This window comes from Antrostomus carolinensis, unplaced genomic scaffold (assembly GCF_000700745.2).
Source record: "Antrostomus carolinensis isolate BGI_N321 unplaced genomic scaffold, ASM70074v2 scaffold37064, whole genome shotgun sequence".
Lineage (NCBI taxonomy): Eukaryota > Metazoa > Chordata > Aves > Caprimulgiformes > Caprimulgidae > Antrostomus > Antrostomus carolinensis.
Window position 1 is genome coordinate 30,110 of NW_010312040.1, and position 11,864 is coordinate 41,973.

An 11,864-nucleotide genomic window follows, 5' to 3' on the forward strand; every position below is an offset into this window, starting at 1 on the left:
ATGGCTCTCAGCTGATAGCTCTGATATGTATCACTATTTAACAAAAATGTGCAGACTTCCATTTCATTTGTTTTGAGTACTGGCCAGGAAATTACAGACAGGATTACTTGCCATTTACTTTTTACTCTCTCCTCCTGGATGCTTTCTGTTGAGACTTTTTCTAGCATCTTTGAACCATCTTCTAATGGTCGTGGCTACACCTCTGTTGCTGTCCTCTCACTCCTTTACTGCCAGTGCCTGCCATAGTTGGCTGAGTGGTGACTATTCTGTCACAGCAGATGCCAACCCGGCGTGTTAACCCGAAAAGCCATTCAGTTTAACAGAGAGGGCAGTGAAGTGCAGCCAGGCAAAGAGCTGATTCCTAGTCCCTGCTCAGTTTGGTTGCACCAATTACTGAGATAACTGCTGAGGCAGTAGTCACCTCCACTCTAAAGTGGAGCGGACCATGAATGGACCTGGTGCTGTCCTTAACTTGCTTTGCTTTCTTGACACAGAGCAGTGTTCAGTCTCCTGTTCTGGGCTCCCAGTCTTCATCCTCCCCGCCTTGCCGGCAGGCAGTAGAGGACCAGACCGTGTTTTTCTGTTGGAGTTTTCTTTTTTTTTTTCTTTGCTCCTTTTCTACGATTATATTTATATATTATTTATTATCTTTAGCTGTGATTCAGTATGATGAAGCTTTTCCAAACATACATGGTTGGTGCTCTGAGGTGAACTCCTTAGTTATATGTGTGGCATACTTCATTGTAAAGGAAAAGGACACTTCTGGGGACAATGTCTTGTACATAAGAGAAAAATCAGCAAAGAGAGTTCAGATCCCAAAGTATAGAATGAAGACAATTTCCAACACGTTTCTTCTCCACACTCTGTCTTGCACCATGGTAGTGTACAAATTTGGGAAGATAGCATTTCATGGCAGGCTAGCCCATTTACTGCCAAAGGGTCTTCAGAGCTACCCGGTGCCAACTTGTTCTTTTGGTAAGCTATAAAATGTTAAAAAGCCAGTGCAAAGTGAGAGCCCACAGTGACAGTGATTTGTGAGATGCTATTTGTGTAAAAGGGAGAGGAGAGGATCAGAGGCTTCCCCTCCCACATACACATTTATATGACACAGGGATTTACAGGGCTGGAATAAATACAAATCCTATCACAGCTCTTGAATGAGGCTTGTGACGAAGTGGTTTTCCTTTCATCCAGAGTTTCTCATTAACTTGCACCTTTTGCATTGAGAAGTGTCAGCTGAAGCCATTGACTGTCTGCCAAAGTACTAGGCTTTGCACAGAACGAAAATGTAAAACCATGTTCAGAGATGTTGCTCTAAAACCTGGCATTACTTCCATGCTGCTTTCATTCACAGCTTCTAACAGGAAGACACTAGAAGCTGGAGGTTGTGACAAATTAAAAGCAGCATCTTTTGCTTCTGGAGATAATAAATGCAATTACTAATTTGTATCAAGGTGGAGAATGGTTTCAATGATTTAACGCTAGTATTTCTGTACTGAACTATAAGCCAAAACAACACACGCTGTTATTCTGGTTGGGTTTGTTTTTCTTTTTTAATTCTGAATAAAAATAGCCAGAGGGTTGCAGATCAGAAATACTGATTAGCAGATTGGTGTAGGGCAGCCCTTCCTTCACCTCCATGGAGCCTGTATTCACAGCAGGGAGGAGACTGGAAGGAAGGTAATTTGCTGCAGGCCATGCACGGGGAAAGGGGCTACAAGGGGAAAGGGGCTGCGTTGCCTGTCACCAGCTCACTGGCCCCCATCATGTTTACATCATGTTTCATACCACTATAATTAGTCAATATTTAGCATTAACATCTCCCCCCCCAGCACTATTTTATATTGACCAAAGAATGTTCAAGGGGGAAGAAGCATTTGACCCAGTGGGTGCAGTCTTCTCCCTGCTTACGGCTTGATGCATAATGTGGCTACTGCAATAACAAAAGAGGGGTTTTCCCCTATGTTTTGTTTTCTTGTTTTCTTAACCTCCTACTTTTCCATAGGGGAAAATATTATCTCACAGAAATGTTATTTTCTCTTAGCAACTGTACTGCTAACATGTTTTGTTGCCCCACATTCTGAATTTCTCTTCCTCTTTCTTCCTGCTATTTTTAGCAATTGAGTGGGATCTTTGTATTGCAAAAGTTCATCTGGTTGTGCTGTAGTCTCTTAATCCCTACTTTCCAATGAAATAACTACTTCTTCACTGGTAGCCAATTCTGTTGTTGCTAAACAAACACGAGCCAAATTAAGCTGCACATAAGGGCCAGGAATCCCAGTGGAAACCCCTTTGGTTGTTTCTCTTCACTCCAAAGTTAAACTGGGCCATATACCATCAGGAGGGCACAGAGAGGATAAATTCCTTTGAATCAAAGGAGGAAGCAGAAGCGTGCCAAGCAACTGACATAAGGCTGGAAAATAGTTTCTGCTCTGTGTGATTTGATCTGTTAATTTACAAAAGTAAATAACAGGCATTGCAAAAGAAATTCCAGACGTCAGGCCACCAGCGGTTCTTACTGTACTGGTGGATGATTGCTATGAATGGTATCGATTGCGAAATTGCAGCTGCTTGAAAACAAAGAGATAGCTTTTATTTCTTTCTTGCTTCATTCACATGAACTTCCAAATCAAATTAAGGACTCTTCAAAGGACAATGTCATTTAATGTGAGATTTTTTTTTTTTTCCCTACCTGGTTAAAAAGAAGTGAAGGCCTCAGAAGACTGCAGAGGTGATGCTTTTCGTGAGGATTTATAAAGTCGATTCAAGCAGAAGTGTTGTTTTGGGCACATTACATATAAACTATTTTCCCCTGTGATGTGGAATAGTGAACATACAGGGAAGCTGGTAAATTTTATGTAGCTGTTCAAGAACTTAGTGAATAAAATAAATGTGGCCAAAAATTTAAAAGGACAAAATTCATGGAATCAGAAACATATTTTCTGCTGTAACTGGGATTCATATATCATAGTCATCATGCATTAGGTGCATATATTAAAGCATAAAACTTAGCAGTAATGCAAAATAATTTGTGCAATAGGGCTGAATCACAATTTTTATGAGGAAAATAGCTTTCACATTTTAAAGATGTCAGTTATTTTAAATGGACTGATTCAGTAACTTCCACTGGAAAAGCACCATTGATTTTAGGGACTATGCCAAGTAGATATAAAAATTCAAAAATCAAAGGAAGAACAAGCAAAACCAGGAGGTCTGAAACTCACTTTGTGACACAGAATCTTTTTTCAGGGGTTATTAATTGCCAGTTAAAACAATTGTATCATCTCTTTGAGAGCTGTTCAGAACAAAAGATTCTCAAGCACAGTTTGTCTGAACATTCATGTTGATGCTGAAATGCAGTCAGTGCAATTTTATTTTTAAATAAAAAATATTCCATTGTGTAATCATTGAACTAAGCTTAGGGACCAGCTGCATGACCAAGCCATGGATATAGCATAGCAAGGTGCTGTAACCAGATGAGCCATCAAAAGCATCCAGGAGCTTACTCCTGTTTCTGCTATATGGTAACAGACATGATGTGAGTCTCTCTCTCTTTGATTTAAGGTATGAATACTGACAAAGAATTTTTTTTAAAATCATATTATAACATATTGAGTTTTCTGCAGTTATTACCTCTGTCTGCTGGAGTTCAGACCCTCTCAGCAAAAGGATGCATTTTTCTTCCTTTCACCTACATAGTCAAGTGGTGATAAAGGCAGATCTGAACTGAGGTACCATACTTTGAATTCAGCAGTTAGGGTAAAAATGTAAATTGTAATGATGATACCAAGAAAAAAGGTTGATATCATAAATTCTTAAATTCACCAGAGCTGCTACAACAATACCATGCCTTGTCCCTGGAGCGGGCTATGATTGCCCTTTCCAGGTGGCTGTTGGGTCAGACCTAGCGGAATTTTTGTAATTTGATCACGTCTCTGAGAATTCACAAAGAGGCAGAGTATTTTACAGGTGTGGACCTCAAAAACATACACATACTGTGCTTATGTGACCAAACAGGAGTTTCCTTATTGTGTGATTCTTTCCTCTCCCTTTGCTCTTGACAAAAGCAAGCTGCAATCCTACTTCAATGCTGCTTTTTCAGCTTATGTATTATTGAACATCTAGTACTTGAGTTGTACATGTTGGACAGGAACCAAGTAATCTAGATCCTTTTGGCAAGAGAAAAGGTAAGTTAAGGACAGAGAACAAGGATCTACCTGTATACTTAGGCATATGATTATTTTCATGTTGCTGATTTGGGCGTGAGGCATTTTTTGCATTTATTGCAATTATTGTTTCTAGGGCATGCACTCCTGGAAGAGGAAAATAAGGTCTGGCATCTAGTCCGGCCAGTAGATGAAATAGATGAAGGCAAATCGAAGAGGGGCAGCGTGAAAGAAAAAGAGAGGACCAAAGCAATTACAGAAATCTACCTGACCAGACTTCTCTCTGTGAAGGTAAGGCTCAGCTGTGCCACGGTTACACCTAACATCTATAGATTTAGAGGTACAACTGGAGAAAATGATGCAACTATTAGTCATATGTTTGGCTGCAATTTTGAAGATGTGACATGCATATGCAAGCTGGTGTTCAGGGCTTCAAGTGATTAATATGCCCTGAGGAACATTACTGGGAAAGAGATAAAGTATAACTCCCAATCAAATCTGAGAACCATGATTATGTGTTCATTAAATAAGGATTTTTCTTGAACGACAAAGATGGATATTCTCCTCTGTGCCACAGAATATCTGTGTTTAGATAATATTTTGTTGTGGTTTTTTATGAACCAAATGCCTTATAAACTGCTACAGAGCCTTATATTTCCCTGTTTTTGTTTGTGACCCATGCTGCAGTATAATCTAGAAAAATAATAAAAATGTTTTCAAATAATAATGGTCCTTTTAGAGCATTTTTAGTGCTTATACTGCAGAATGGATCACAACGAAAATAATTTTGTGAAGCATTCCTCCTTGCAGAAAGAATTTAGGATAATGTGTTTAATGACCCTAAAACCAGGCTCCTCGTGAAAATGGAGGTGGTTGGCTTCCAGCTAAGGCCATTTGTCCAAGTGTGAAAATGGCTGTGAAGAAAACTCTGTGTATAGATGACATCGACCCAGGACAAAGAGCCAGGAAGATGCAGCCACCCCTTTTCTATTCCCAATAGCCAGTTTATAGGTTATTGCCAGTTTGGAGCTTTACTAACTCATACAGAGCTGGTGAAGTGTGGTTGCTGGGACTGTTGATATGTCCTTGCTGACAGCAGAGTGGCTTAGGGCCACTTTCAGGCACTGCTTGCCTTTTCAGTCCCTGCCCTGTTCTGGGTCTGCCAGCTGGAGTGACAGCGAGAGGATGCAGCCCTTCAAACGTGTCTGTAAGGCCAACCAGCTGAGCAGGGATCAACCGCATGTGGCCTCAACAGGGTTATCCCTAAAACAAGGGACAGTCTCTGGGTCACAGTCCAGGGAGATGCAGGAATCCTACCACACACACAGCCCTCCTGGGGCACTTCACTCCCTGGGCTTGATGGAGCTGGAACTGTGCCAGACTGGGTGTCTGATGAGACCCAAGTGCTTGCCCTTGAACAAAAAGTTAAATGCTCATTGGTACTTTTTCCTCTCAGTTTCTTTCTAAAAATTGCGCGGTGCTCTGGAGTAAGAGAAACTGGAGGTGGGAAGCTGGAAAACCATTTTAAAATGGCTAACACTTATTTTATGTGCACAAGGACCCTGAAGCGTAAATGTATTGTATACTTAGCAACCAGTTTCTGCTTCTCCTGTCAAGGAGAAAGCACACCTTTCTGTCCAAACTGTAGAAGAGTTGGTGAAGTTGCAACCTTTCAGGCTAGAACATAAAATTGTTCTCTAGAAGGTCTTTACAAGTGCAAGGTCACTGCACTAAGAAGCCGCTTGTTTTTTGCCACCCAGTACCTTAGCACTCAGGGAGAAGGCAAACAATGACTGCAACTGGATTATGGGCTGTTAGTGTTAATAAGAATAAAAGACTCCAGGATGGCACAGAGTTGAGCCTGTAACACAAATGTAATCGATCTTTTAAAATTTGCTTTTAGGGGACTCTTCAGCAGTTTGTAGATAACTTCTTTCATAGCGTGCTCAACTCGAACCATGTGGTGCCACCAGCTGTGAAATACTTCTTTGACTTTCTTGATGAGCAAGCAGAAAAACATGACATCAAGGATGAAGATACCATTCACATCTGGAAAACAAACAGGTACAGTATGAACAGAGTAATACTTGTATTGCAGAGAAATGAGAGTGTAATGCCCAGGTATGTACTGGCACGCTTCCCACAAATCAAAGTAAATTTCATTTGTAACTCTCAGAATCATTTTACCTGAGATAATATGTTTGTATGATCAAAAGGATTCCCTGTAAGCCTAGAAGCTGCAAAAATGAAACCACCCTACCTATGGATCATCATTGGCAGATTTACCACTTTACTTTTTGTCTTTCCTCAGAGAAGAGGAAAGCGAGAGGCAAATGGGACTAGATTTACCTGTCAAAGCACAAAATCTAATCAAATACTGCTCAGGTAGTTTCTCTAACCATGACAAAATAGCAAGAGAAGACATCTTCTCTTGCTATTTTGGGGCACTCGAGATTCTTCTCATGTGAGTTTTTCTGTGAGAGATGTAAAGGCTTGGTTTTCAGACATGGAAACCAGACTAACAGATAGCTTATATAAATGCTGAAATATAAAATTAAGCTTCACTGTTGTGAGGAGATCACCCGTACTTAATTTCATCTGATTTGCCTGTTGTAGAACATTTATTGTGTAAAAAGGATTATTTATCTTTTTCCTTGCTTTGCAGCCTGCCTCTTAGATTCTGGGTAAACATACTGAAAAATCCCCATTTCATCTTTGATGTTCATGTTCACGAAGTAGTGGATGCTTCCTTGTCAGTCATTGCACAGACTTTCATGGATGCTTGCACAAGAACAGAGCACAAATTAAGCAGAGTAAGTGATTTGCATTCTACATCCTGACTACACTCATGCCTGACAAGGGCATCCTCATAGACAATACCCATTCTCTGAGGAGATACAGCCTTGATAGCTTCTTTTTAGTTTTATAATGAAGTTAACATTTTACCATTTAACACGTTGGTGAACATGTCAGTGTTACTGTGTAATCTGCTAACTGATATTTATAAAAAGGAGAAAATAGCCACTGCTTTTGTAAAAAGCGAGTTTAAGAACCGATTGTTTCATGTCCACCAATAATTTAGTATCATCTTACATCGATACTTTTGTAAAACTCAGCAGTAATGCCATGTGTAAACTTCGTCCTTTTAGGACAAATAGTCCCACCAATGTTAATAAGCATCCAAATGTTAATGTCTGTAAAGCTCAAGTGCATGTGAATATAAAGGCTTGATCTTAAGTTCCTGTCTTTATTTTGCTTCCTTGAGATGTTCATAAATCAACCAAGTTTCTCTGTATTATATTTTTTTCAGGATTCTCCGAGTAACAAATTACTTTATGCAAAAGAAATCTCTAACTACAAGAAAATGGTGGAAGAGTAAGTACAGACTCTTTTCATGCTTATTCAGAGTTGTTCGGGCTTTAAGCCTGTGTAAGAGGAAAAGGAAATACTGAGGTAGTCAAAGTCAACTGTCAGATGTTAAAAATTTTACACATGGATGTTAAAATGTTCCTTTGGTAGCGGCATTGTCAGGGTTGAAATGGAGTGCTGTTGTGACCCAGTGCATGATCATGTCTCTGCAGACAGATGGATAGATTTATTCAGGAGAAAATACGATGCTGTTTTCTGCGGTGGTTGGTGCTACCCATACGATCTGTGTAACCAACTCTGTGCTTCCATAACTCAAATCCTGAAAACATTTTTACAAACATTTTTTTTTTTCCTATTCCATCTCTGACTTTATTCATTTACTAATTGGCAATTTTATGAATACTGCAGAAGGTCTGCCACAGGACAAAACTCGTGCTAGCTGATGACTTCAAAAGTTTGAAGGCCTAAAATAATCATCAGCTGCAATTATAGATTTCTTTCCTGTGGTTTAGCCCTTACAATCAGGTGGAATTTGCTTCTGTTGCAAAGATATCAAGCACTAATGACTGCTGGGTGTCAGGATTACTAAAGGAGTCCTTGGTCTGTTGTGGTAGAGCATCTCTTGCATTATTAGGAAGCATGTTTAAAATAATTGCAATATCAAAATACAGAATTACCAGAAAAGCTGAGTGTATGTCACCTAATGGAATGTTTATTTTCATTTGTTGCAGTTACTACAAAGGTATTCGTCAAATGGTGCCAGTTAGTGACCAAGACATGAATACCCATCTAGCAGAGATTTCTAGGGTAAGAACAAATTCTGTGTGATTCTTGTCCTGAAACTGGAGCCCAGTATAGCACTGTTTGTCTTCTCTTTCTAGCTCAACAAGTGGGGTTTTTTATGTGCAAATATCAAGTGAGTTATCTCATACACCTCTGAAATACTCCTGCTTAGTGCAGTTGTGCCTTTTAGCCCTTTGAAATGTTGATTATTGAATGGCACCAAGAACAGTTATCATCACTCATCTATCTGAGTGATGTAGGTACCAGAGCAAAGTGTTCAGACTTTTTCACATCCATTATGGAAAAATGATAGCATTCTTGAATGGTGTTTTTTCTCCACAGCATATAAAGGATTTTGAGCATTGATCACACTGATAACGAGTAATGACTGTATTCAGAATGCTGCCACAGCAAAAATTAGATTGCAGAAATGAAAGGGGAGGCACATACGTATGTTAAGTGTAGTCTATTTTAGAGCTGTCTATACAAGGGCTATACTGCTGCTTTGTACTCCATGTGAGAAGCTCACCACATGGTCACTCAGAGGCACTTTTTCTTTTTGCATTATAGGTTATTGGGAGTTACCTCTCATGGCGAAGAGCAGGGCAGGGGGTGGTTGCTAGCTGGAGACTCTGGCTGGAGATTGATGGAGCAGAGACACAACAAAACCTGCTTCAGTCTTGAAAGAGCCTGTCTGCTCTGCAGCTCAGCTTAGCTAGGGCAGGCTCATGCCTTCAAAACACTGGATTTAACTTGGGAGAACTAGGAAAGGCCCTCACCAGGCTTAAAAGATGTTGTTTAGCCTGAGCAAAGAGACAGTGTGTTTACTGGCTGGTTTGCTCATTTGCTTAATTTAGTTGAAGAGTTCTAGCGTAAGGAGGATGTTTGGGGAATTTTCTGTGGTTTGTTTATTTCAATGCCCTTAGGACCTAACATTTTGCAGATCAACATCCTCATGAGAGCTTTTCTATTTTCAGTCATTCACTACAAAACTCATCCACAGTGACATTTCATTTTCCAGTTCACTTTATTTATTATACAAATTGAGATGTGTATAAAATTGAAATGTTTGGTGATTAAAAGTAAATTCACTAGAACGTTTTAACATCGTCAGAATATGTTGCTCCTTTCTGTTTACATTTTAAATTATGGTAAAAGTGAATATGGAAGGACTGATCCAACATTGCAAATTTTGACCAGCTCTAGAAGTGACTTTTATAGAGCAAGAAAAGATGGATGTTTCCCTGCTGCTTTATGTTTTGGGTAACCCTTTATGCCAGTAGCAATATTTTGCAATTCTTAATTTTCTTAACTAACTTAAAAGACTAAAGGCATGGCTACAGATATGAATCCTATACGTTTTGAATGAAAAACATCTGTTCAGACAGGTAGAGCATATTCACTAAGTAAGTTAAATGTCAGAGGTGCAGGAGGAAGAGGTAAAAGAAGGGTTATTTCCTGCTTCATTTAAAGTCCTTTTTCTCTCTGTCTCCCTCTCCCCTTCCCATCTCTGTGATTCAGACGGCTTTTTCCAAATGTGCTTGTGATCTTGATGAGTTACACCTTTACTGTAGTGAGGTGTGCATAATTTCAAAGAGTTAAAAAGAGCTGGAGAAAGGATGTCAAACAGCCATGACAGTGACAGAACCAGTGCTTAGTATCTCAACAATACGTGGATTGTACTGAGTAAATCCTTCAGCTATACATACCCATGTTGTTAACAGATGTTTGAGCTATAGTCTGTGGTTTGACATTCAGAGTTCAAAATATTTTCCACCTCCAGTGTTAGAGTTGTGGACAGGCTGGAAAAACACCAGCAGGAAAGTCTTGATCTAAAAATCACCAAACAAAAGTTTTCTCACCCATTTTTTCTGCCCCAACTACCATTTAACAAAAATTACAGGATGCAGACCTTGCATTTGGAAATCTTGTATATTGTATCCAGCAGTCATGCAAGCACATAACTTTCAGCTGTCTGTCATCATATTTTGACATGTTTGCTGCTCACTTGTGTTGTTTAACAGGCACATACCGATTCCTTAAATACGCTTGTGGCTCTACACCAACTTTACCAGTATACTAACAAATACTATGATGAGGTAAGTTGTGGCTTTTGTTTTCATTTTTAAATAATATCAATGGTAAAAAGTTATAAAGACTAACATCAGTCTAAATGAACAATTTCTGGAATTCCCTGGATAATCAGGTAAAAGCAATGCTGAACAGAAAGCTCTGCCTTTGTAGTTACACACCTTGCTTGACAATTACACTGGTCAAAGGTGCGTTCTTATAAATGAACAATTTCATTATGGGCTATCTGGTTTTGGTAGTGATAGTTTTAACAAGATCTGAAAGAGAAATTGATTCAAAAATCATTTCTCTTCAGTTCTACCATCCTACTTCCTAAGAATTAGGACGTAAGGATGTCACCAAGCAAAAAGTAGTCATCAGAGCTATATCAGGTTTCAGGCCAGTGGGTTTTTTATTAGGAACAATCCATTGAACTTGTTTTGCTTGTAGGAATGGGGCAGTGATTTTCTTACTAGTTAAGATGCACTTAAAACTTCCATGCATGCTACCGTCTCTGTTTTGCCGTGCCAAACACAGTGCCTGCCCAAGATAAACTAGAGTGACTGTTGAATTTAGCCTGATTCAAAAGGAGGCTCACAGATTCAGTCCAAAGCGTTTCTTAGGTTCTTCACGCCCTGTGGAAAGGGGGACAAAGAATATCCCAGTGTAGCTGGGCTGTGGCTATGGCCCTCCAAACATAATCTGAAAACAAAAAGAGAGAAGGAAACTTTTATTCAAAAGTTTCCATGGAAACAAATGCCTCCAGAAAACTATCAGAATTAAATCAAAGCAAGTAAGACCAGATGCTGAATCAAAAAGGAGTACAGCACATGTGAGCTCACTCGACAGCACAGTTCATGTTTTCACTTATATTTACCACTAAAGGAGTCTCATCTTCAGCTTCACTGCATCTGCTTTATATAGGAGCAGCCAGCCTGTTGCAGCTTTAAAACAGATGTAAGCAGGGAAAATCAAATCACCCTGAGAAGTCGTGCAACAGGGGTCAGTGGGGGAAGCAGCCAGAGGAAGGCAGGCGATGGCATTGGTTTGCGCCACGCTAACCAAGCTGGCTTTCGGCATCTTCCTGAATGTACCCATGGCCTGACCTCTTACAGAAACACTCAGGGACCCCAGATGGCAGATGAACCATACAGCTCTGATTCTTCCACACCCCCACGCCCCTTACTTCCACTCCTGGTGGCACATCTGATGGCAGGCACAGGTGCAGCCTGCTTTGTGGTCACCAGTCTATAGGACTCGATCAGTGGCCGGACAGCAAACCCCAGCGCATAGCTGCAGCTCTTCCTTTCCCAATCACCGTATAACAACAAGGTGCACCTGATGAAAAGGCTGCTAATTCAGAGTTAGGGAGATAATCTGTCAAGAACCATTCAGTAAAATTAATCAAGCTTATTTATTTTCCATGAAAATGTTTTAATTTGCATAAATTGGAACATTTTGCAGCTGCCCTTGTCT

At 39.9% G+C, this 11,864-nt stretch overlaps 1 protein-coding gene across 1 annotated transcript in view; it reads left to right on the forward strand.

Annotated features, from left to right (window-relative positions):
• The window catches only part of PLXNB2 (plexin B2), a gene marked incomplete at its 3' end in the record, with an annotated part of 35,805 nt that extends 25,388 nt beyond the window's left edge, over positions 1–10,417 (forward strand). Inside the window, exons 16-21 of the mRNA XM_029084733.1 lie at positions 4,303–4,457; positions 6,070–6,230; positions 6,832–6,979; positions 7,477–7,541; positions 8,267–8,342; positions 10,343–10,417. Coding sequence (XP_028940566.1) covers positions 4,303–4,457; positions 6,070–6,230; positions 6,832–6,979; positions 7,477–7,541; positions 8,267–8,342; positions 10,343–10,417 — 680 coding nt within the window. The remainder of the gene's footprint in view (positions 1–4,302; positions 4,458–6,069; positions 6,231–6,831; positions 6,980–7,476; positions 7,542–8,266; positions 8,343–10,342) is intronic.
• Positions 10,418–11,864: the final 1,447 nt, after the last annotated feature.